The sequence below is a fragment of the Ursus americanus genome, chromosome 16 (genome assembly GCF_024610735.1).
Source record: "Ursus americanus isolate L20-20 chromosome 16, mUrsAme1.1.p, whole genome shotgun sequence".
In the NCBI taxonomy this organism is placed as follows: domain Eukaryota; kingdom Metazoa; phylum Chordata; class Mammalia; order Carnivora; family Ursidae; genus Ursus; species Ursus americanus.
The window spans coordinates 52,696,660-52,723,230 of record NC_142142.1 but is presented as its reverse complement, the minus strand read 5'-3'; the positions used below and the strand labels follow the sequence as shown (position 1 = coordinate 52,723,230).

Here is a 26,571-nt window from a genome sequence, read left to right as displayed (position 1 = left end):
CACCTGGCCCACCTGTCCACTGAGGGGGAGAAGAGAGCAAGGGCAGGGAGGGTGAGCGCAGGAGAGAGAAGCAGTCCAGAGCCCCAGCCGGCAGCCTCTCCCAGCACCTTCTGCCCGCGCTGGCGGGCGCCGCGCGCGACCCTGGGGACGAAGCTGGACCAGGGGCCCCCATCTCTTCTCTCGCGCCCCGGCGTCCGTAAGAAGTCCATAAAGAGAGTAAAGGATCACTTGGTAACATTAATTTTTTTTATTAAGAAGACAGATATTTTATAGTACTTCTTTTTTTTTCTTTTTTTTTTGTAAAAATGGTATACATGAACCAATACAAAATGTGAATGGGAACATATGGATATGGAATTTCTTACACCGTAACATTGCTCATGTACACCTTAAAAACAGAACTGGCCTAAAGGGAAAAAGAAGACGTTGGTGTGACTAAAGAACAAGCTTATTTGGCATCAATTATACATCCTTCATTATTTTATATTCCTTTAAAAAACACAAAAAACAAGTTTGTTCTTTCTTCACTCTAAAAACGCGATCGACCTGTACAAAGTAATACTCAACAATACATTTCAAACAGTGCACTGCATACTTAAGAAAAAATACATAAACCAATATACAACTAAAACCCATAATTTCCTGTTTTTGCTTTGTTTTATTTACTTTTTTTTTTCTTTTCCAATGTGTGGGGCCTACACTTTGCAATCTACCTGAGACGGAAAACACCAATCGAAACACATGAACCTGAGACATGTCAACATTGTAAGCCATAAAGTTACATCAGGAACACTGCACTACTGTACACTTTTCAAAACAAAGATGGGAGGTCCCAAAAATGAGATGCCAATTTTGTGAGCAATGGTAGGCTTTTTTTTTTTCCCCCTAAAAAGAACAACTGAAAAGACCTTTCAACGACATGCTAAATGGTTCTCACCCTTTGATGCGGTTATACTATGGTCAGAATGGGTGCTAAGGGCTCGGAATAGAGCTGCACATTATAAAATTCATTGAAAAAGGGATGCTCGTTGTGGCTTTTTGTCTTGGGTAAGTGCCTAGAGATAGGAGGGGGGGAAACAAAATGCTGCTCAATATGGATTTTCTTTTACGTATCAGTCCGTTCCCAAAAGGCCCCCATATTGCAATGGTTCTATCAAAGGTTAAAACAAAGACAAGAAAAATAAACACACTTTCAAATAACAAAGAGTTGATACTTTTTTCCCCTTAAATAAATCAGCGTAAGTTTTCCACATAATGTAACAATAGTAAAAATGCACCTTGCAAAATCCAAAATTACTCACTGAAAATGTTATATAATATATATTTATATATATATAGATCTCTTTTTTGATGCCATCTTTCCATAGGGACTGTATTCTGGAGTCTGGAGCCTTACCAAAACATATGGTAAGAGTTTAGTTTTCGTCCTTCGGGACTACTTCTAGATTTCCTAGACGTTTCAGTGAAAATCCCCACATTGCTTTAAAAAAATGTAAATGGTAACTTGACTCCTCTACCTTTTCCCAAGGCTCCCCATCTAAGACATGTTCCAGGTAACTTATTTTAGTAGCAATGCACTATGGCTGCCATCATGCGAGGATCAGTCATTTTTTGGCAGACGGTTCTTAAGGCTGAGGAAAGAGGCCAAGGCTAGAGTATGAAAGGTAAAAAGATAAAAACACTCACATTTGAGTTTTGATTAAGTAACTGAAAATCCCTACATGCTGTTTTTCCACCTCTGCTCTGACCTTTCGAGAACTGAGATCGACAGCAGACCAGTGTGAGAACAATACCGGCCCTCCTTTTGTACCTCCTGCCTTTGTCAAGCCAAATCTGAAGGAATGAAAGTTTCACACGGATTCGAGTTGGAAATCCCAGCATGACAAATATCTGTAATATACAGTACACGCAGGCCACATCCTACTGCCTTCCTAACTAAGCACAAAGGAAAAAAAAAAAAAACCCAAAAAACCAACCCTGTCCCATCCAGTCATTCACACGCCACGCGGACTTGCTTTTTCCTACAAATTACTGAGAAGTATGGCCGATTGGGAAAGGCGGATGGAATCCTTTGGAACAGAAATAACCAGAGCAGAACTAGCTTCCCCCCCCTCCCTACTTCCCCTCCTGTGGCAACTCAAATTTGTCCACTTATATAAAAGGGACAGACCTCACCTGTCAGGTCTGTTTAGGGCACTGAAAAAGGAGGAGCTCTTTCCGCCCCAAACCTTTCTGGACAGTGTGGGGTATCTATGCTGAGCCGTCTACAGATACAGAATTAAAGACAGATTCAATCTCATTGTGACACACCTCACTTGCAGATAACCCTGTACAGTAATGTAGTTCCACAGCAAACAGAACATTTTCGGAATCACAGTCTAAGTTTCTAGTCTTCACTGCTCTAAGTATTTGCAACATGGGTAGCAGCAAAGAGTCCTCATTGTTTGTTCACCCAAATCTTTACGACAACAGAGAAGAATGCATTATGGACACACTAAATTCTGAACTATGAACTCTAAGCTGTGCTGGTTCTCCTTTTATGAAACTGAATTTTGAACAGAAAGCAGTAACTTCAAAAATAAACAACAACAAAAAAGCAAAAACAACAACAAAATCAGGGGAGAAAAGATTCTAAGGAATCCCAGCAGGCAAATTCCAAAATGGGAGATTTTGGAAAAAAAAAAAAAAAATCCAAAAACTTTTGGGAAAAACAAATGCGCACAAAGGAAAAAAAAAACAGGAAAAAAAAAAAGGAACGCAACGAACAAACAAAAAAAACAAGGCACAGAATTTTCTGCAATCTACTCAAACTAAATCCAAGCGTCCAAGTTTGACTTGGTAGGAAGAAATAAAACTTTAAAAAGAAAAAAACCAACCAACAAACAAACAAAAAGAGGTGTCAAACAGCAGAGTGTACTTTCAAAGAACATTTTTTTTTTTACACAGCAAATCCCAAGCCTTCCCAGTCTCGCACCTTTCCACCCATTCATAAAAAAACACACGAATTTCTCGCAAGTTCCAACATCACTGTCTCTTTATCATCTAAATAGGGCCAGCTGGACACCTCATTGAAACAAAAAGGCTGATCTAGATGAAGTACTCTTTCTTTTCTTCGGAGTTGTTCTGTCCTCCTTCTGCATTGATTATAGCTGTGTCTGCGTCTGCTGCGTCATCGGCTCCTTTGGCTTCATGAGTGAAGTATGTACCTGAAAGATGAAGGGGTAAAGCACCGTGACTGTCTGATGGCCTCTGTGTAAAGTGGTACAGAGATGGCAACTTGCTTTATGGCCATCATCAGCCGAAGTGGTGTGCAGGCGGCAGAGGGGAAAAAAACAATTGGAAGGAGAGAGCGAGGTGGGTGAGACAAATGGGGATCCGGGGGTTCCAAAGGCACCACTCCAACTGAACCGCTGCGATATAATTCAGCAAATGAGACATTAGAGCAGTGATTATGACCAGAGGGTGTCGGCAGAAGAAGACGTGAGTGGGAGCTAAAAATGCAGAAAGCTGGAGAGCTGCCGACTGACGTGTGAACAGTAAACGCCAGGACCAATGACCAGAGATGTGCGCGCACATGGTTAAAGACCAAAGCAAGGAAGAGCAATTAGCCAATTAATGAATTAGGGCCCTGATGATGTTCTACTGTTGCCTCAACTCGTGTATTTGAAGCCCTCGGCTCCTGTCTTCAGGAGTCATCACTGCCTGTGCGTCCTCGGGGGCTCGCACAGGCATGTCTGACCGTCTTCTGCCTCCCGCTTCAGCGTGGGGTTCCCAATCGAGAAACAACTTGATATTGTAACAGTTGTGATCAGGGCTTGGGGTCTGTCTTAAGGGACGAGCAATTCTCGCTCAAGGTGTGACTCTAGCCTGGACCCGGATTCATGGATTCGCTAATTGGCACAACCACTTGAGAATGACGACACACAGAACGCTCCAAAGTTGGGAGACACTCTTATCGGCAGGTCCCAACCATTTATGGGACAGTTTATGGAGAGACACAAGGACTGCACCTCGGTGGGACTTCTAGGTAGCGCTTACGCTGCCTACCACAACCAAACAGCCCTCCTCCCATTATATACTGTATTCTCGAAGACTCTTTAGGAAAAAGAAAAAAAGCCGATACACTGGTTGTATTTTCAGGTTTTCGTATGTGACAAATCAGAGCAGGCAGATGGTCAGATGTCCCCCGCCTAGTCCCTTCTTTCCTCTGGCCCCTCTCCTCCACAGCTGCTGAGCAGACTCGGCCCTGCTCTCTGACCTCACCTCCCTGGCTCTGTCAAGCTCAGCACCAAGAGGCTGGGTGTTGTCAGCCCAACGGGCTGCCTCCTGGGCGTGGGCAGAAGGTCCCCCAAATGGTTTATGTGGGAGATGGGCACTGTGGGTCCTAAAGGTGGTTTCAAGTACCTTGGACCTCCATTGCTATGCTCAAGGGACCTTCCCCAAACCCAAATCCTACGATCCAGTGGTATGCAAGCGCCTGAGGTTAATGCTACAGGAAAACCCCGCAAGCTCACTGCACCGAGCTTGAGAAAAACAGCGGAGAGAGACAAGGGCCGACAAAGAAAGGGAGAATAAATTACCAAGGGCGGGGTGGGGGGGAGGATCGGAGCAGCATGGGGCACAGAGGAGGAGCGTTGGAAAAGATGATTGCCCATCCAGGCTGCACAGTTGATAAGTGTGATGATTAATGGCAATTTAAATCAATTGCACTGATAATTTAAAAAAAATACATATTTATGTGGCTTTTAAAGCAAGTCAAAGCAAGGAAGTATTCTAGCCACTGTGACCAGCTTCCCCGGAGCTAGGGGCCAGGCAGCACGGCCTGCCCACCTGCTCCCCTGAAAGCAGCAGGGGACGCGGCATGTTCTTTCCACGTGGATCGCGTGGGGTTCAGGCCCCACCTCTCACGTCCCAGCCCCTATTTTTACAACTTTTGCTCTATCCCCAATTACGGATTGCAGAACCACACATCTAGAAAGCTTTTAGAGAAAATCCAAATCAAGAAGCGCTCCTCATCAACCCTCGGAGTCCTCATCAGCAGCTGCTAAGATTTCTGTTTTTTTCTCTTCCAGTTTTGGGAAACATCGATAGGCTATGTGGCCACATAATCCAAACTGCCTATCAAGGAAAACCTTGTCAAGTCCCCAGGTGCAGGGGCTGTGGTGACGGGAGGCCGGCCGCCTGCTGGAGCACCTTGCTTACCTTTATGTCTGGCAAAGTAGCGCCCCAGAATGATGAGCAAACACAGCATGGCGAACACGACCACGGCCACGACACCGCCGATCACGGCGTGATCCACCGCCCGGATGGCGCCCTCCTCGCCTGCTCGAGAATCTGTCGGGATCAGAAAAGGAACAGGGCTGTAGAGCTCATTACAAGACACCAGCAGCCCTGGCCACACTGCCTCCAGGTCAGAGGTCACCTTCTTTTATAACGGAGGAGTCAGAGAGACAAGCCAGATGCATCAGGTTACAGCAAGGGAACAGACTGACCTGTCCAGGGCCGGCTTGATCTGTTCTCCCCACAAGGCCAGTTCATGATACGCGGCAGAGGAACGCTAACGCATGGGGAGCAAGCTTAGGGACCAGGGAGAGAAGAAACAGTCTGTCCAGTCCTGGCCGGTCTTAGCGCTCACTCCGTCTGTGTCCAGCTGCAGATCCTAACGAGGAGCCGGACCGAGCTACTTAAGGGCGCTGGGGACGGCACCTTCGGGCCGTGGACAGGAGGCGACGGGAGCTCTCTGTAGCTGCCCAGCGACTTCTTCGCTGCTAGGCACGTGCATAGGAAAAGGAGCTCACAAGCCACAGCTGCCCCGAGATAAAACAAGGCTTATGAGACTCAAGACAGGTGACATGCTCGCTACACTGAGGATGGATGAGGGAGTAAGCCTCCACCTAAAACCTAAAAACCTATTTCAAAGAAAGACAGCAAGGAATAATCGTCCATTGCCACGGACGGGCTTTATTTTATTTATTTAACACTTCACGAGGCAATTAATTTTCCTTTATAAGCATCACTCCCTCAGGATGTCTTCTTCTGACGGAGGAACGACACGTTTGGCTGGGGAACAACTCCAAAATGAACCCAGAATGAGCTATGGCGATGCAGAATGGATGCATGGCAGTGTAAACAATTCTAATTTAGGAATGTGGCTACATCACCCCTCGCTGAAGTCCTAATGGCACCCGAGATTTATAATGTAGTAAAAAACAATTATTCTCCCGTTGATTAATACATTAACATTTTGGAGTGGAAGCTAAACCATTGTCTTTTTTTTTATTGAGTCAAGTACGACACCTCCATTAAAATGATTTACTAGCTGTACCTTACAATTTAAGCACAGCAGCAACAGAAACGGTAAAAATCTTTTAACTTTACATGATTTGTGAAGTCATATGTGAAGGATTTACCATTTAAATCTTTCAGTACAAGAAGCACATGGCCTATAAATCTGTCCCCCTTGCAGTTGCTGGACGCCTGAGAGAAATGCATTTCACCAGGAAGACGGAGAGTGCAAATTCAAGTCAATTTTTAAGAAAGATTTATCTCTGTCTCTCTCCAAAGAACAGAGCAAATCTCTGAAGCCTCCACCTCTAATAATATTTGAAGTTTATCGATCAAGTGTACAGATCCGTGACAGCTAAAGGTAATGGTGCTCTTTTGAGCCGAAACCTGATACAACGCTTTCAGCAGGAGGGCATGATTTACACTTTCTATCGATATTTCCAATTCTGCTCTGAGATTAAGTACTGAAGGATGTGGGGAAAGAACTCGTGACTGAGGGTTCCACGAAAAGTGCTTTAATTAAAAGAGTTTAAATTAAAAAAAAATGAAGTATTTAAAGTGTTTCATTAAGTTACCTTTCAGAGGACTACAAAAAGCCCAAAAATCCCAACCCAAACAGAAATGCCAAATCGGAGGCAGCCGCAGGTCGCCCAGGACAACAGGATGATGGGAGTTTAATTGGAGAAGGGAGACGGGTTGGAGGCAGAGTGCACTGCAGCCAATTAGCCCGCTCCGTGATGTGCGAGCCCCTCCAGCAACCTGTCTAATAAGCTCGACTTGAAACGTGGTGGAGACGAATCGCCCTCCTCGGCCAAGTGTTGCCTACTGTGGAGGAAACGGCGTCCGTGTCTTGAAAGTCATCTCAACGAGGCAGAACTCTGCCGTGGAAACTTTTTCTTTTCTTTTAGAGACAACGGAGCTTGTGGGAGGGTAGTGCTCCCCCTGGGGGGCCCCTCGACACAGGGTATCTGCCCGAGGACAGCGCTTCACACCCCGGAGACTCTCGCCCAACTGCACAGAGTCAGAATCGCTGACGGGAAGACAAGAGTAACAGAGAAGCCAGGAAGTTGTGTTTTCCTTAGGGAGCTGTCAAAATGGGGGATCTTGTGGGAATGAAAATTAATCTCCAATTGCCATGAGCTTCAGACCCATTGAAAAATAGTCTTTCAACTAACTCCCTCGGTCTTAGGCTTGGGTGGGGAAAACACAGCGATCCTAGCCATGAAGGAGAGGGGAAAGCGAGGGGCAAGAGCTGAAGAGAGGCCCCGGCCCCGGGGAGACTAAGAGCAGAGAGAAACTTCGAGAGGCAGTCCCGGTCCCAGGCATATACCTAAATAACCCATTCAGGGGAAGGCACTCCCATAGCCACTGTTCAAGGACTGCCTCCTCCACGCCTAGGCACAGGAACATTCTAGAAGCCTAAGAAAGCTGGAGACACAGAGCAGCTCTGTGATCCACGGAAATACCTCATGGGCTACGTATCTGTGGGATTAATTTCCTTAGCAAAACTGTTCGTTGGGTCTTTGCTCCCCCGGGAACTTAGGCTCAATGTGCTCAGGGCTGCCTCGTCGCCCCTGCACTTCGCCCACATGCACTACCTGGGTTCTAGTGATCTTCCCCGCCCTCAAGGACACACATATTTTACAGATACTTATTTATAAGGGTAATCTCTCCCGCTATCTTGTGATACTCAGTTATAAAGAAGTTTACTACCACTACTTAATCACCAAGACATTTTTCTTGCCTTCAATTACTGCAGACGGACACAGAAGGTAACTGATGTTTAATTTACAGGGAACACTGTGGTTTGTGAGCCCCTCACGGCCTCTTCGCACCCCACCCCACCCCGGGTTCACTGTCTTCTGTGAAGAGCAGCGCCCTTTCCTACCTCAGCTCACTCCCTACCTTTTGTGTCCTGTGTGGGGTGGGTGGGAGCGTTTTCGCGTGCTCTCGATTGGCCCCAGGTGGTGGGGCGACAGGGTGAAAGCTGGTTACGGACAACGAGGGCAGAACGGCCTGCACCTGAAGGCTGGGGCCTCGCTCAGGGCGAGAAGCAGTAGCACCAGACATTCCACCACGAGGCAGCAGGCAAGTGGCTGGAGCCGGCAGGAAGGATCGGCCACCAGGAGGAGCATGGCTCAGACAAGTCCGGCAGCGGCCCGCCCTTTCCTGCTTTTGCTCACCGACGGAGAGCTCCGGCCAGTGCTCGAGAAAGTACCTTTTCCCATCATCCAAAGCCCCCGCTCCTCTTGGGATGCAGACCTGTCCACTCTGGTTCCGCCAACTTTCCTGGGGGGCATCCTCTCCAGATTTTGGGCTCCTTTTCTGAATCAGGCAGAGAAGGCAACCAAAGAGCCGGACTCCACAGCTGCCCCTAGCTTCTACACTGAGAGGACACCTGGGCGTGGAAAGTGCTTATAAACACGCCCGGTCCTCAGGCGAGTCAACAGCTCCTGGGTTCAGAAGGTCATGTTTTCTTGTTCGTTTAAGAAACGAAGTAACAGGTGTTCCTACTTCTGGGACTAAGCTCGGCCCCACCACCCTGCAGAGGGAAAGCCATGTTCATGCTTGGTGTATGCTGCTGGCATCAAGGTTACTCCAGCCTTGAACCAAGCACGTTTGGGTGGAGTGACAAATGTCACCCCAACCACTTCACGTGGGGCATCGAGTACCTTAGGCCTCGTCGTCCCATCGTTCTGGGTTTCAGGGGCTCTCTGGGAGCGCTGGGAGAAGGCCGGGCAGGCTCATGGCTGTGGCACGGTCCTGCCTGCCTGGACTGTCCCCTCTTGCAGCCCTGTCTGTGGCTCTAAGTGTGACATGAGTCTCTTTAAGGACAGATCAATCATGCGCTGTTTAGTATTCGTGAGCTGGCTTTTCTTTTGGCAAAAAGCTGGAACAACCTGGCTCCAGGTGAGAGTTTACAAGCTGCTTGCAGAATGTTAAGTTGGCGACTACCGCTCGGGTCAGAGCTTCAACTACCCTGGGCTCGCATTAGCATCTTAGAAACCGCAAGGACAAAAACATTTCAAAGGGACTCCCAAGAGGGATGCCCCCAACCGCTCGGTTCTCTTTACCTTGGGCCAGGTGACCCGGCTCCCTCCATTCCTCACGGGCAACATAAAGGGGGAAGTTCTAAAGGCAGTGGTTCCCGAGGGCCTGCCAAGGAAAGTGATTGCTAGCGTGCAACTTCAGCCTCCTTCCCCCCACCTCCAGGGGACTCCTTTCTCTCCACTTGCTTTCCCTCCTCAAACGACTTGCCAGAACCGTCCTCCATGCGGAGCTCGGAGCTCAGCAGGCACACCGCTGGTGCTAAAACGGGGCGCTCCAACCCAGCGCCGTTCGCCTGGCTACTACTTCGCCACCTGGCATGGGACGCCTCACAGAAACTGCCACGTGAATGCCTTCATCCTGGATCTGTGAGAAGCCTAGAAGGCTCGGCTGCCAAAGGCAGAGATTCATGGCTAGCCGGGGAATGGTCAGTATATCCCAGACAAGCTCCTGGACGATAGGGATTCTGCGCACCGTGCAGCCTGGGCTGGGCTTTTTGCCAAAAGGACACCAAGTTTCCGGCCTCTGAGGAGCTGAAGCATGAGCCAGTTAAAACACACACACAGTTAAAACACACGGCAGAGGGCATGACAACCACCCTGGGCTGGCTTACCTTCCCATTTCAGAACATCCCTGGCTCAGGCTATCTGGCACATTGAGAACCTTGGAGAGAGGGGGATACTCCTCTTAAATACAACTGTTTTTTTCTTCCCCGAGGTTACAGATGACCTCAGGTCTCACCTTAGATATCAGCATTTAAAACATGGCGGAGGTTCTAATGATCCTGGTCTACTTCTCTGTCTTGGACAATTCCTATGTTCCACCTCCTGCCGTTTCCGTACCTAATGAATGACTGGGAAAAAGTTGAGATCCTTGACTTTTTGCAACAGTTCTGTCACTTGGTTTGGTTTGAGCCTTTTTCCTGGGCTGAGGGCTTGCTGGACAAGTCAGTTTAATTGAAAACTCTCAGAATCCGCGTTTCTAATGGAAATGCTGCCTCCAGCTTCCTAGGACCGTAGGGATTAGTCTATCTTAGAGACCGCTTAATGACTGTGATGCCATTTGCTACTTGTTGCGAGGAAGAAAGAAAAAGCTTGCTGGTGCATTTTCCAAATCTGAGGCAAAAACAAAATCTGACCTCAAAGACAAAACGAAACCAACCAACCAAACAAAACGGGGCGCCATCTGAAAACTAGCTACTCACTCCCATCCCCTGCGGTAGCTCCCTTCGTGGTAACACAAATGAGTGTGCATTTTAAAGAGCACAACTTTATTACCGAAGGGGAACACACTGAATGACATGCACTGACAAAATGCCACATTATTTGCTAATCCTAATATGTTATTCTTCCTTAAGATTTGCTTTTCTCAGCACCAATTCAATTACAGATGCTACAAATCCTTCTGACATTTAATTCTCTCTTGTCGGAGAGCAGTAAATGTATACAGTACATGCACAGCTCTCCCACTAAGATGTGAATATATACTGCAGCACACTAGCCTCTATGTAACATAACCTTTCTGTTCTGTCTTCTTAGAAAGGGGAAGGGAAGGAATAAATGCAAGGCAAGAAACTCACGAGGGTCCCATATAGCATCCCAGGCAGCTAGTGCTACCCTTCAGCTGCATTTAATTCTAGCAATGTAACAGCAGCTACACGACCATTTCAAAGGAACTACGTTAAGCTCACTTAAAGGAAAACTGCAGTCAGCACCCTCCTGCCACTCAGAGCTCGGTATGCATTCGTTTAAATGAGATGTTCTGCACGCAGGCTTTGGGCCGCACATTGTCACTACTCAGTGATCAGGACTCAGGCCCTCACAGGTTATCATTGCCTACAGACTATCCTCCGGAAACAGGCCCAAACGGGAGACGCAGAGGAGTTGGGATCTCCTCTCCTGCACAGTTCCCTGGAGAGTGGTCGGATCCGGGGTAAAAGCGGGGCTTCGTTACTCCGCTCTGTGACCGGAGGCAGGTGATCAGCCACTCTGAGCCGCTGAGCACAACCATCTGCCTCAGGGGGTCGTTTCTGCAAGGCCAGCGTGTTGAACAGGAGAGTGCCTCTCTGGGCCAGGGCTTGGCATCTCACAGGTACCCAGTAAGTGTCTGTCCCATTGAAATCTGCCATATTAAAGCCCAAGGAGGGCTTTTTCCTAGTTCTTTAATATGACAGACTCCAGGCAAATACGTATCAGCTCTCTGGAGGTGAGGGCTGTACGTACACTCAGCACTGCTCTCAGACGCTGAGATGGTCCATAAACACTTGCTGAGCTGAAGTCACCAGGCCCTTTTCCATATCTGCAGAATGGCACCCAGGGTGACTGATGGCCCAGCTGCCCTGTGGGGTCAAGGCTGAAGGCCACCTGGGCCAGGTCTGATTCAGGTGTACCATCTGAGAATGGGGATTGTAAGTATTTATATGTTGACTTTTCTCCCATCTCAAGTAACTTGAGTTTGTTATTTTACCCAACAGCAGAAATGCCTTAATGAGCAGGATGGGATACTCCCAAACGTTCAGTGTCCCCAGAGGCCAGGAGGCACACTCATGAGCCCACTCCACTCATCTCATAGTAAGGACTTCAAAGTGTGAGCGCCTCTTCCATTACAAGCAACAGGAAGGCAGGGAGGACGGAACCAGAGTTTTCCTTAAAAGAGTATACAGCTGATAAAGAGGACAGAGACGTAAAGTACTTCTGAATGTACATTTCCCACGAGAGTCTCTCTCTGGGGAAAGATGCTTTGTGGACCTCAGGCATTTGGGGGTGTGAGGAGGATGAATTAATGAATATGGTGAAGTCACCCCAAAGCAGTGTCCAACCTGTAGAACTGGAATTCACATTTTGTGTTACAGCCTTGGCAACTCTCTAGTTTGGAGGAAACGTTCCTATCTGATGGCCTCCTTCCACCCCATGAGGGAAACAGCAGCATGTTGGATTATGGGAAGATCAGCAATATAATGACCTTTAAACGCCCATCATGGGAGTGCCATGGCCAAGAGACGATTTTCTCGGTCTACTGCCTTTCAACAGAATTTTGAAATCAGGAACTCTACGTGTTTTAGCCTTTGTGACCCCAAACTTTCCCACGGCCTATAGGACCACCTCAGTGGGAAACTGATCCCATAATTTTGGACGATGGGACAATGGCATTGAAATCATCTGAGGTGAAAGGTTTTCTTTGAAGGAGAAAGAGCTTGATTTAATGCCAGAAGAGATCTTTCCCGGTTAGTCAGCACGTGGTTCTACCCGTGATGGGCTCCAGAGAGCCTGACTTTCCCCTCCTCATTCCCTGGACACACAGACTGAATTGAAAGGGGTCCAAGAAGAAAAGGATTCCCAAGAAGACCCCAGAGCAGAGGAAATGTGGAGTTCACAGCAGAAGGACAACTACTCTCAAACTAAAGTCTATTTCCTGCAGAGGCCTGAAGACCCGTATGTTCAAATTCTGATTCTGCCTCTTGAGTAAATCACTCAACCTGGGGAGCCCCAGCTTCCTCACTTGCAAAACGAGACTGCTCAGGAAAAACCTCTCAGGGCTGGCTCACTCTCCCTGTCCCAACGGCTTTCCGTGGTGAGCTTTTGATCTAAACTGGCCTCCACCTCTTTCTAGCCCCAGTCACTCCTGTTCACTTTACCCACTTTAATTTTTTCCCACAGCATTTGCCAGCGTCCACCATTATCTCGTGTCGTGAGCCTGGCTGCCCCACAGAAAGTAGCTTCGAGAACAGGGGCCTGCAGTGGGAACTCCACAGCAGCTCCGGGTCGGTCTTGTTCACCGCTGCATGCCTGGTGCCCCGCCCAGAGCCTACCACGTACAGGGGCTCTGACAGTGGTGCTCAATGAAGAGCAAATGAGACCATCTGTGAGTTTCCTAAGCCAAGAAGAACTGTACAAGCTAAACAGTACTACACTTGAGACCTATGAGCTATACCTGGAACGTGCCTACACAGCCCAGCTGGTTTTTCTTTATCATCATTATCGCTAGTCTACCATACAAGTAGCCTGTTTGCCAAATCTGGGACATGCTTTCGGTGGGGGCGAGGAAGATTCTCCCCCACCCCCAATGTTCTATTGAGTTTTTCCACACACACTTCAAGCAAGTTTAGCTGACTTTGAGGACATTCAAAACGACCACATGGTCATACAGCCCCTCCCAGAACTGATAATCTGGACCCAAAGGCCTTTGTGTGCTTTCATTGTCTACATTTAGACTGTCCACACGAGTCCGTGTTTCCTTCAGAGTTCATTTAGGGGACTCTAGTTGGCTCACCTAGAGTCTTCCATCATGCCTGGCATGGATTATCAGAGCCATTTAGAGTTTGCCCTCCACCCACACTTTTCTTACTGTGAGGGAGAGGTGGGATTTTTCTAGATCACTTTCTTATTTGTAGGGCAAGAGTTGAAAACATGTCTTGGGGAAGCATGACAGTTCTGGAATTTCTTGTTGGTGCCTCTGCTTCAAAAGCAGAAGACTGATGGCTTGCTTTGACAGTGCCGGAGGGCCATTCTTTGGCACACTGTGTATTTACCAATGCACTCTGCTAAACAGTCCCCAAAGGCCCTTCCTTTGCTGAAAGGAGGGAGGCAGTGCAGACATTTTTTAAAAGTTTTAAAATAAAATAGAAGGATAAATATGCTTAAAGCTATTCTATTCCACATGGGTGGCAATAACCACCAGCTGTCACCAGGAAACAGCAGATGTAATTGATAAAACAATTCAAAACTCTTCTGGGTCTGTCGTCAATAAAGTTAACACCCAAAAAGTAAATGAAAGGGTTCAAAGTAGGACTGGATAAGCTCCCCAGGTCTGCCAGTAATTAAATCACTCAACTACACACAAGCGTAATTTTTTAATGCAGATTAAAGAGGAGGATCAGCTGGGCAACTTGCTTTGCTGGGGGAGGACGGAGCACCATATGTTGCTTATGAAATTGTCATTAGCTGAGGTAGCAGTGGTGAATGGGGGAGGTGGGCACAAGACAGACCATCCTTATTTCTAAGGAAATGCAGGATCTAGCAGCTATCCGTAATAAGGAAAGGATGAAATTTCTACCCAGATGGAACAGGGAACGGATGGTAATATATTCATTACCACAGTTTAGCATTAAATGCACAACACCTACTCTAATTTATTGATGGACTGTTTAAGACGGGTGTTAACCTGTTTGTCTTGTATTATAATTGAATTCAGTCTCCAGGCTACAGAAATTTGAGAAGTTCATCCTTTCTCAATCAATATGCTCCCCTTCAGTGACCCATTTCAAGACAGCTTCATAAAAAATAATGTATTTTGTTTTAATAAATTTAAACACTATGACAGCTGCTCAATTTTTATTGGTTGCTTTTTTTTTTTTTCCCCCTTCAGATGTCTCTTTGCTGCTGAGGGAAGCCAAGCTCACAATCAATAGTAATTGATTAATCAGCATCCCCTTTGAACAAAGGTGCTAATCAGTTTTTGATTAGTTCATCAAACCAGATGCAAAGGCAGCCCAAGCCCGGCCTGATAGATCATCAGTGTTCTACATGACTTATGGCTCCTGAGCAACACAGGACTGCAGTGTTCCTGGAGGGGTTGGGGGGGGGGGCAACATAATTATTAATTTAACCGAATTATTAGGAGCACAAACAGTTGTTGGTTTATTGCTCCTGACTCGGGGGTGATGGATAGAACTGCAGCAAACCACATCTGACTTGGTGCAGAGCTGAGAGACTGGAGTGCTTCCTTAATTGATGACACTTGGGGAAGGGGTGGATGACTGATGTAGTCCCGTTTTCCTAAAAAGCAGAAAAATTACCTACACTATCTCAGTGATCCTTATCTGACTACTATGACAAGAGGGCTCAGTGAGGACTCAGTCCTTTCTTAGGGTCCTTGAAAAGTTCCACTTGCCACGGCCACGGTGTCAAAGCTGTTTCATTTAGGGTCAGAACACGAACTGAGAGCAGATTGCTTACAACCAGCATTACATTCTATGCAAGCAGAAGGACTTCTCTCTTCTTTTAAAAGAAAATCAGGATAATGTTTTTGCAATTTCTCTAAACACACCACCAGTAAGTGGCAAAAATGAAACACTCCCCTGACGGGTGGCTGTCTTTCTAATCTTCTGGTGATTTATCTGAATTCACAGGGATTTGGAACTTATTCATCCAACTAGTATCAATCGAGTGCCTACTACACCACAGGCATACAGCAGTGGACAAATCCAATATGGCCTCTTGGAGCTTCCACTCAGTGGAAAAATCGGACAGCTAAGCTCAAACTGGGCCACAGTATGTTGAAAAATAAAGGCATCCTCCCTATTTTTTAAGTTTGACAGAAGCACCTAGGTGGCAAAAAATCTGCACCTTGAAAGCCTAGGTGGCTCTCATTTTCTCACTGGGTGAGACCTGGAGTCAAGGACCACCACCTCACAACCAACTCTTCAAGGGTGCTGAAGTGAAATCTCTCCAAGACAGGGCAATATGGAACCCTTGCTTCCAAACGCTGGTGTAAGGCTCTACAGCCCTACGCCTTAGTGCCTCCATCACAGGGATGAGGAAGGGGGCTTTCTCATTGATTTATTACGAATTAACTGATCCAAATGTTTAAGGAGCTGTAGCTGGTTGGCAGTGAAGTCCCACAACATCATGGCAGCTCATATAATTGTTTAGCTCTGACCATTTTGAATCTCCTCTCCCCCCCTCCTTTTTAGGATATGCTTCTTATTCTGGATTAGTAACACCTAAATCCTGGAATCAAGCATGAAACCTACTTTTGCAAGAGCTCAGTGTGCTGTGAAAAAGGTCTGAGGTGGATAATTAGTTTACATCATGGTGTGTGACAAAACAATTGCTCCCCCTTCCTCTGTGCCCCTCCTCCCCCCGTGCTTCTAAGATAACTATGACGTGGGTCTTCTAGTCTATTTTACAGAAGTAGATGGTCGATAGCTTTTTATTTTTTTAAAATAAGGATCTTCTCTCATAATCCAACATCCTTAAACTGCTTTGTAATGCAAAAAATTTCTCTTGAACCGTTATACACCCAGAGCATAAAAATTATTTTACGCCACTGAAAACAGCGGCTTTCGTACAACCAAAGATGACCTGACCTCCCTCGCGTTGACACCCTCAGTCCCAATCCGAAATATACATGCCACTAGAGCAGGGAAAAGAAGGGGGTGAGGAGGAAGAAAGTGTTAATAAAAATTTTGTTTTCCTTTAGTCTCAAAATCCACAATTGCTAATTAACTGCTCAGGAAACCAAATGGCCATTTTGTAGAAGTGGACAGGGCACCCACAGGTTGGACACGGCAGTGCCTTACCTAATGACTAGCCCTTACCTGAGAGGTCCTCACTGTCCAGTTCTTCTGCGGAATTGGGCAACTGAGTAAGGCCTTACAAGTAAAAACAAATCGTTTTTCTTTTCATTCCTCAAGGGACATAAACAAAACACTTAAGAACTGAGGATGAATTTCTTAAAAAAAAAAAAACATGAGCCAAATCTCTTGCTATCTCGCTCTTTTTTGGATAGCTTGAATGCATTAATCCATAAGTACATTTCTCCAATCATTTCATTTTGTTATTGATACACAATCAAGGCAGACAGATTCCTCAGTCTCCGCTTTCAAAGCACATGAAACATGAAGGTGAATGTTTAAAATCACTCATTCATAACAGCATGCAAAAAGAAAAAAAAAATAAAGCCTGATTGTTAGCTGTCGATGCTCTGACATAGCTCTTAAATACAAATACAGTTAGATGTTACATACTGATGTATGTAAGTTTTATTTCACATTTTACCGTAAATTGAAATCCTTTGCCAATACTGACAAATACATTTCATTATCAATTTATGATGATCTTGGATCACTTATTTCAAAATGGTACTGCATCTGCTACCTACAGATTGCAGGTTATGTCTTCATCAGAAAATCTGATTCGCAAAATGACTTTTTAAAAAGGAGAATTAAAAAAAAAATCAGTGGTATTCCTGCAAAATGAAACCCTCAAAGCTGAGAAAGCAGTTAGGTCAGGAGCTAATCTGGTGGAGGCCTGCAGAATCTACACCGAGCCGCCAGGCACGCGGGCCAGCTGGGCCAGCTCTCTGCTAGCTCTGAGCTGCATTAAAGGAGGGGCAGAGAATGGGAGACAAAACGGGGCTGGCTTGGCTCGGGGACGGATTCCATTTCCTCATGCTTTACTTGCGGGCTGCTCCTTTCGTGAAGATCATTAACCACCACGAAATGGAGACAGTCAAGGAGGCCTTCACTAGCTGTTCCTTGACGTTCTGCTCAAAGTCCTGTCTGATGGCTCTGGGTCCTTTAATATGCACAATTTGCTAACGCTTCTCTAACGGGATTTGTTATTTTGGAAGAATACTTGTGGGCCTATGAAACCGCAAGGACTTCGGGGAGAGGGGCGGGTCTTTAGTTTTCCTCCCTCCCTTCTCTTATAGCCAAGCACAGAGTATACTCTCAGCAAGCATTTGCTGAATGAATGATGTGGGAGTAATGCTCAGTGAGCTACCAACCAGAGCATGAAACAAATGCTCTGGAAACAAGCAATGTCAAAGTGATCGCACTATTTAAAAAAAACCCAAAGTAACAGAAACAATCATGTAGAAATGGTCAGTAACAGCTTGGATTGTAAGTTGTTTTATAAAGAATCCGAGTGAATACTGATAGCTAGGCTGGTGCCATGAAAGGGAGCCATCGTATCAGCTCTTAAAGAAGAGTTTCCATTACGAACCTTGGGTGCCAACATTCAAGGGCAGGTGCCAATTAGAAATGGGAGGGTTCGAGTCCACGGATGTTCCCAAACTATGGATTTAGGCAACAAAAGGGAAAGCAGTGAGTAATGCAATCAATTATAGAGGCAACTGAGTAGGGATGCTATCCGTTTATTCTGAAATCTGATTGGCTGAAAGTGTTCCTATTTCTAATTGGCCTTATCCATTGTATAAAGACTGATGAATACAATTATTTGAATAATTGTTATAAATGGGCAACATAAAGTACTTCTCTGTAGTTAATTATGAATTTGCAGTTCTCAGAAGGCTAATCCCTCACTTCTATGTGGCCCAATGAATATCAAAGCATTCTACATACGTGCTTGGCACCCACTGAACCATATTAAACAAGAATGTTTCAAGTAGGCAGCTTTACTGCTGAATGCCTGCTTCCTTGGGGAGGGCATTAGAAAGCTAATTTTAAAAAATAAAGACAAATATGTTTATGAAATATCATTGATATGCAAAGTTTCCCATTAAAAAGCAACAGACAGTTGATACACACCTCATTGAAGATGAAACTGTCATTTCTAATGGCATAAATTTTAAAATATACCAAATCAGCTGGAATCTACCACTCAGATTACATCTGAAAGTGGGAAGCCATTTAGATTAGTGGTGTTAAATTTGCTTTTGCACTACTGTTGTATTTAATGAATCTACAGTGCTCGGCCATAGGTGGGTAATTTTTGAATAAATATATAATTGGAAGAGTATACTGAAGCACTGGGTGTACAAGTGAGGACAAGCAAAATTTACCTTCTAGAATTGCTCTGACTTAGGTAGTCCTCTTTCATGTTAAAAATTCTACACCTCTTATTTTCTCAAAAAAACAAAGATGCACTTTATGAGGCAGACAATGTTTTTCAAAAGGAAACTTCACAATTTAACAGGACGTGGGAAATCCCTTCTTGGTTTTATTCTTTAAACTTCCATATCATCTGTTAAAGACCTTTCTTGTCACTTCTAATGAAAATGTATCCAATAAATTTCCTTAAGCTTTGTTAAACAGGTGAAAAGTTTAACTATTGGTCTAGGTGGGATTTTTTTTTTAGCAATTAATTCGGAGCATGATAATTTCATGTATGCACGATAACGGTCTCTTCTACGGAGACGTGTGTTTGCTTGGTCGTGGTCTAGGACGGGCTGCACATACCCTGGGCCTCTCAGTGCCTCTGCTGTTGTTAATCCTCCTTTCCAACAGACATCACCGGCTTCTAAAAGTGGTGGGAGGTGGCAATCTTAAACCAGGACAAGGAAAACCTCAAACATTAAAAACAGCAAGAAATCCTAGAGATAGTTAAATAAAGTGAAGGTCAAGGTCAAGCAAAATTTCAATGTTTGTGGGTTCGGTGCATTAGGGTTTCCTTTTTTTTCGGAAAACGTCCTAAAAGAATGATCAAAGAAAACCTCAAGGAAACAAAAACGTAGCCCCCCTGGCTCCAGTACCGTTCCCAGTAGGAAAAAGTAGGCGATGGTCTCTTTCTTACCTAAGCGGCATACATCTGATCACTTGGCCATATTATGGAAACTGTTACTTCCATCACCAGCCATAAGAGTTCAGACGCCCCCGGTAGTTTTAATCTAAAAGCTCAGTCATCCTGTTCTTCCTGCTTTGTCAGCTTTTGTTGAGAGTTTGTCCCTTCTTCCCATTAGCAGAAATTTGGTTCACGCCGTTAAACAGTAGCACATTGTTTCCAAACGGCATATCAAGGCTGAAACACAATCTTCAGGTCCTGCAGCCATTCGTAACCCTCTTTAGCTTTGCTCTTGAGTAGAACATACAATGTCTGCAGAGTCCCTCGACTGAATGACAGCCTTTGAATGCCACTGTTGTGTACTCATACAGAGAGATGTGCAGAGAGGAACAGACACAGATGGCGGACATAGAGGTTGTAATAATGCGCACTGCTGGCTATTTGTCTTTCGGGTGGGCTTCAGAAGTACCCCGCAATTGAACAGAAAGTTAAGATAAGAATTGCATGTGCTTTTAGGATTCTAGCAAGGCTTGCATTACTTATAAAATTTTCTAAGTCGGAGAAAGGGAGCTTCAGGGGGGTGGTGGCCTAAGGGCAGCGGACTAGGCTGTGAGCGTGTATCTAGCACAGGCCAAAGATTTTTGCAACCAAAACTGAAAGTGAAAAATTATTTCAGGGGGGTTCCCAGTTTGAGTCTTACCATAATTACATAGCGAATTAAAAACTATTGAAAAACTCATTTGGGATATGTAAATTCATGAAATCATCAGCCTCTGATAGATCAAGAGGTGGAAAGCAAAAGGAGAGGTAGACTAGAAAATCATAAAACGGGAGAGGGAGGAGGAAGGAGGAGAGGGAGGAGGAAGGAGGGGGAGGGGCGGGGAGGGAAGGGGAGAGAGAAACTCCAACCCAGAGGAAGCCAGCTGACTGCAGTGCAGCAAAAGCACAAGCACTATTCCAGACCATGGGCATGCGGTCACCCAAAACCTCACACAGGGGAGGCGGGTGGGGGAAGGGAGAGGGTACACACAGGGCTGAGAAAGAACAAGGCACAAGACACAGAGATGCGCCCACATTTGAACAAACAAAAACCATCACGCGCACCCACACATCAATAATCATAGTAACGACTATACCATCCGTGCTTTAAGTCACTCATGCATTTCTGCCATCAATTTCAGACCACGTGGTACCAGGATTTGGCAGAGTGTTTTTTGCATTGCTCGACATGCACACATAACACAGGATTCGTCCTGACCAGGCCTTAAGGATGAGCTCCAAAAACACAAGTGCTCAAGATCCTTGTTCAAAGAAAATCCCTTCAGTCACCCTAGTCTAAAAATCCCATTCTTACACTCGCTTTTACGTTTACCATCAATTCGATCCTTAAAAACACATTGTGACTGATTGTCGTTTGGTTTCTTTTTGGAGAAAATCCATTTGATTTTGAATCATGCCCATGCACTTCTAACCTTCCAATACATGCTTATTCCAATCAGATATTGGTAAGAACAAATGATCAACATACATCAACAACTGGTATACTTCATACGTACTCTAGCAACACAAGCTTGAATAAAGTATTTTAATGAGTCTTCAAAGGGAAAGCTTTTTATAAATTATTTTTTTTGTTTTTAGAAAAGAGAACTACAGAAGGAACTCCAGTATGAAAGCTTTTAAGACCAATCAAGCGGCCACGACAGGCTGACCTAATACGTCTTGTCATTTGAGTTGCCAAGTTCTCAGACCACACCATTCTTCTAGGCCCAGATCTCTCTCGTGAACATCTTAAGGTTATTCTCAGGTGAATCCAAGTCAATAGGTTGCTGCACTGATGTAGCTGGTTTTAGCCATAATTCACTCAAAGACAAGGGGTTCCAGATCTTCAGCTCTCTGGAAATCGGGTCCCCTGCTTTATAGTTTCCACCATATTCTATCACCTTTCCTGCCCTGATGACTAACCTGAAGACCATTTCCCCTCCGTCAAGGAAGATTCTAGATACTACTTTAGCTTTCATTAAAGCTTTTTGCTGTGGGCTGGAGAGTATGCTGTTTAAGACATCAGTAGGACCTCTTTGTGAGATGCTATGAGGATACCAGAAGGGTTAGGAGAATGTATTTATACATGTATTACATGGGGGGACCGACCTGGGTTATCACTTCTCTCCTCCTGCTGGTAAGGAATAGTGTGTGTGTGAAAGGGGAGGGGAGGATTCTTTTTTTTCTCCCCAACATCTCTTAGCTCTGGGCCATTTCTCATGTGCTGCCAGCCAGCAGACAACATCTTAGTGGTGTATCGCTGGCTAGAAAGCTGTCCTTGAACTAATAAGGCAGTGGTTGCTTCTCTGTTTCCTGCCACAGGAACGCTAGAAAGTCTTATTCCAAGTGTCTCTTTGTTACACCACAAAAGAGAGATCACTGTCACTTTCTCTCTTTCCAGGAAGAAAGACCTGATCAAAAACCGTGTCCTAGACCACGACTGGCCCCTAAGTTAACTTCTCATTTTTCAGGTCAGGGAACATATTTCCTACTTGGAATCCCTCACCCGACTCCAAGACCTACATCCATTAGAGTCACGTAAGTACATGGATTTTATCGAAGGGACCTAGCAAATAGAACTCTGGAGTCTTAGGAGATAAATGATCAATATTTCTTCAAAGATCTCACAGAATTCAGGAATCTTATGGTTACATTTGACCCTGGAGTCAATTATAGGAAGCTCAGAACTTAAAGCATCTTAAAAAGAATAGAACAAAATCTCTTGAACAACATTAAAATAGCCTTAAAGCTCTGAGACTAATCGATAAAAGTCAGGAAGTGCTCAATTAATGATGAAACCTACAAATAACGAAGCTTAATGGAGTGCAGTGTCTGAGCTGCAGCAAGCACTATGAGGCATTACCTTAGAAAGTGGAGATTTTATACCTAATTGATTTCTCATGATTGCCAGTGTATCTGGCCCTTTACCTTTTCTCTCTCTGTGCCAGTGACAGGAAAGGGCCAGGTGAGGCGGGGGGGGGGTGGTGCGTGGGGAGGGATATACAACTTCACACCTAAGTTCATTTTGCTTTCTCAGAATTCCTCATCAGAAAGTCCAAATAGGGGGGTGATGTGCCAAGCATCAAGGCCTGACCTTCAGGGACAGCTCACACAGGAAGGGTCTCGCTTCAAGATTTTCAACTGCCAAGTCCTCAAATGTAGGTCTGTTTTAAGGAAGTCAGTCTGCACTAGGAAGAGATGTTTTGCTAAAAAGTGCATGACCTGTAAAGGGTTGGCTGATCATCCCTGGTCACTTAAATGATGGATTCCAACACTGTACAATGTGCAACGTGATTTCAATAGGCCCTTTACCAAAAAATTTCCTCGAACTTAATTATTAAAATTCAGCCCAATTTTTAACTAACATATCTTTCTCTAAGCACAATATCACCAGGGTTAGAGTTAGGGAATAAAGTCATATACAGTTGAAACATGATTCTAATTTTCTGATTGGAGACACACAGAAAAGTTACTAGAGTTATTCCGACCTCATAAGTCAGAGATGAAATTGAGAAAAGATGTCCCAATGGCTGTTTTGTTTTTATTTTTTTAATTACCTTTTGGTTACAACCTTAACGAACTTTTTAGTATTTTGCCTACAAGATACCCGCACACGAATGGTTTTTTCAGTCCCCCTTAATGCTGTTAAAATTTACGTCTGTGTCATTCCTGGTTTGGAGAGGTTTCCTGCACAGTGCGAGCTAGCATAAGCCTGCATGCACACATGGAGATTAAGAGTGAAGTGGCCCAGGTCTGAGACGTAGCTACGATCGGGAACATAGTTAAGAGAAGAGTGATGACCTCCCTGACCACCACCTCGTGAATTTCAGCAGGACTACCCTTCTGCCCTTACCTGTCCAGTAGCAGAGGAACTACTAAGTTCCTCTGAGGGGAAGGACCCCTCTTCCAAATGTACCTGGGACTCTAGCCTATAAGTAAAGAAAGCAACTGGGCCTTTAATCCAGAGGCCATAATTTTTAGGCTAATATTTGTTTTTGAAGTCCCTGGTGTTGCGGCGTCCGGTGGTGTTCTATCTGTAAGGGCCACGTACAGCCCATCTCCTGCCTTCAAGCCCGGGAGGCGCTGGCCTCGCCCTGGACAGCAACCACTGGCTCCTGAACTCAGAACAGAAATGACAAGACTCGACATCCTTTCAAGCCTTAAAAATTACAGTATATGTATGAGATCAGTCTACTTGAAACACGATTTCCCTTGAAGACTGCATTTCTCTTTTTCCCAGGCTTGCCTTGCCTCTCAGCAGCGCTGAGAAAGTAGATAAACAGTAATGTGATACCAACCGTGAACTGCTGGCTCTGTCGTCGCTGCCGTGTCTACAGACGGGAACAGAGGATTGGAGGAAGGGAGGAAACAGGAGGAACGGCATGCAAAAAAAGGGAAAATGGAAAAAAATGGAACAGATAATATATGAGCAAGCTTTCAAAGAACATTGCGTGACAAGCAATAATAAATGAAAAGCAAAAAGCATTTGAAGTGAGTTGCACTGTTTTAAGACATGCCTTCAGCTCAAAGCTGCGAGCCAGTGAGGAAAACAGTCAATTCTTTGGTTCTGGGGGTCTTGCCAGGACACATCTACTTGCTAGTCAATAGTCAGGGGAACATGCAAAGTGAGGAGAAACACCAGGGCAGACTCGGTGGCTCTGAACGCATCAAGGCTCAGGACTGGGGCAGAAAAGCTCAGCCGGCACGCTGGCGAAACAAGGGATTCATACAGTCAAACATGGCCTTTGTTTGAAGCCAGCCCACGCGGGCACTCAGGCTTCGTGACTGCCAATTAGGCATCACTGAGTCACACTTTGAGGATCCTTTTACGGCTTCCGCTCAGATGCCTGTAGACGAACATGTGAGCTCAAGTTTTCCATCCCGTGTTATTATTTTGGCAGCGTTCAGCTGGAAAGTTCCAGGGACTGGGAGGCCATGAGAATGAACCTATTAAAGGTTTCCCCAGAAGTTTCTGTATGCACAACCCCAGCCTCTCCCCATCTCCGGCCACCAGGAATCCATTCTTTGCTTTGCAGTGGTCACTGGGTTACAATCTAAGAGCAGAAGACCCCCATGGACACACCCGAGTCCACATAATTTGCTAAACGCCACTTGCAATCACGTGACATTCCACAAATTACAGTTGCCAGCCAACCGTTTGCTCCCAGGGCAGCCCCATGTTCGCTGTGGTGAGCTGCTGGGAACCCGGCTTCACGGCCGCAGCGGGAGACAGCGAGGCCGCCTTCGCGTTGCCAGATGCCCTAGCTGTGGAAGAAACTGCGGTCTGTCCCTTTCTTCTTCCATTTCCGATGCTGTTCAAGTTTCCTCCTCCTTCTGCCGGGCTTCAAACCAGGCCTGCTGTCCTGGCTCCTCATCACAGGAAATTGCTCAAGGGGCTCAAGAAATTTTCTTTTTATTTTTGGCTAGAGGGAAAGTGGGATAAATATCTAACAAAATGCACGACGACATTCTTTTTCCAGTTGGTTTTTCTTTTCTTTTTCTTTTTTTTTTTTACACCACTCCTGTGGCCAACTTCATTCCAAAGTCAACCCATCTGGCCATGCTTTAGTGTTCAGCTCTACACCTCTCCAGTATGTTTCCTTCCACTATCCCCTTCTAGCCAGAAAGGGAGGGTGACACGAGCTCGTCATCTCTAGCTGGGGTGGGGTTCTTAGTTAAAACTGCAAGTAGTTCCCTATCCCCGCCCCTGCCACCCCAAACCCTTAACACAGCTATTTAAGCTGGTAATTTTTTCATGAGTTCTAGAGACTCCAAAAGACTCTTCTGGACTCGACACAGGCAATGTTTAAATGCAATGGAATGCCAATTTTTTTTTTTTTTTAGGTCAAATGAGCCTGGTGCTTCTGATTTGCAAATTAAGACACATGAACTCACACTGGTGTTCCCCCTCAGTTGGCATGCTTTCCTCGGGACCCTATAACCATCAAAACAATTGCAGCCCTTCTAAGGAGCCAGAATTAACCAGCAGTTGGAGAAGCCACTGCAGCTTTAATGTAACTTATAGCTGAGTTTCTGAAGAATAGATGAAGGAAAGAAAAAACATAAAATACACCGCATAAGAACACAATACTTACTTACAAGTCAAGTCTGTATGCATAAAACAGCAGTAAAAAACAATACCAAAAATTGTACAGTTGAAACATCGCTACACCAGATCGCCATGACATAGTTGACACATCTCCTTACTTGAAACACCCAAGTCAAGTGTTAGTTTGAGGTGCTTTCAACAAAGGGGCAAGATCAAATGCACATTTGTACAGAAACATTATATGCACGCTAATACATTTTATGGATAGGCACTGGCTCCTTTCCAAAATTAAAAAAAAAAAAGCAATAAACACTTTGGCTGGTTATCTTTATAGTAGCACTTCTCATAGGCTTTATTTTTAGCAGGTAAGTAAGTTGCATAAAATGAAAGAAAGGAGGTGGAGTAAATCCTAGAGGTTAGAGCCCTCAAAAATTGTATCTTAGCATGAACCGATGACTGCTCGATTTACTGTCTTCCTATATCGCCACACTGCCCGCTTTATCACGAAACTAAACTAAGTGACCCTAGGTGTCAGCTTCTGTGTGGTCACTAGAAAATGAATGAGCCAAGTCCACAGTGCAGCTTGCTTCCCCATTCTGGGGACGGGAAATCCATCAATTGCACCCAAAAGGGGAGGAGAAAGGGATGTGGGGGGGGGGGACATCTTCTAAACAGTTAAAAGCAAACACATGTTCGAGTCAAACCACACAAGTGACTGCGGCTGGAAATGGCAAAGCCATGATCAGCAATGGAGAGGAGGACGCCGCAGACACACATGTTGGCCACAGAGTTCGACGGGGTTTGGAGGGTGTGTCGGGGGAGGTGCTGATTCTATTTCTCTAAGAGCATCTGGTGTGCTATCTGAACACAGGCAATTTCAAGTAAAGAATTAAAAAAAAATTCTTT

The 26,571-nt window shown here is 45.3% G+C and overlaps 1 protein-coding gene across 3 annotated transcripts in view; it reads right to left on the bottom strand.

The window, feature by feature from the left end:
* Positions 1-232: 232 nt before the first annotated feature.
* Positions 233-26,571, bottom strand: part of CADM1 (cell adhesion molecule 1) — a 319,010-nt gene continuing 292,671 nt past the window's right edge. Inside the window, exons 9-12 of one of the 3 annotated variants that reach the window (XM_045797823.2) lie at positions 23,915-23,947; positions 16,652-16,705; positions 5,203-5,334; positions 233-3,206 (exon numbers count right to left, since the gene is read on the bottom strand). In XM_045797823.2, coding sequence (XP_045653779.2) covers positions 3,088-3,206; positions 5,203-5,334; positions 16,652-16,705; positions 23,915-23,947 — 338 coding nt within the window. In that variant the 3' untranslated portion in view covers positions 233-3,087. The remainder of the gene's footprint in view (positions 3,207-5,202; positions 5,335-16,651; positions 16,706-23,914; positions 23,948-26,571) is intronic. The other 2 variants (XM_045797824.2, XM_045797826.2) reach the window with 2 other exon arrangements.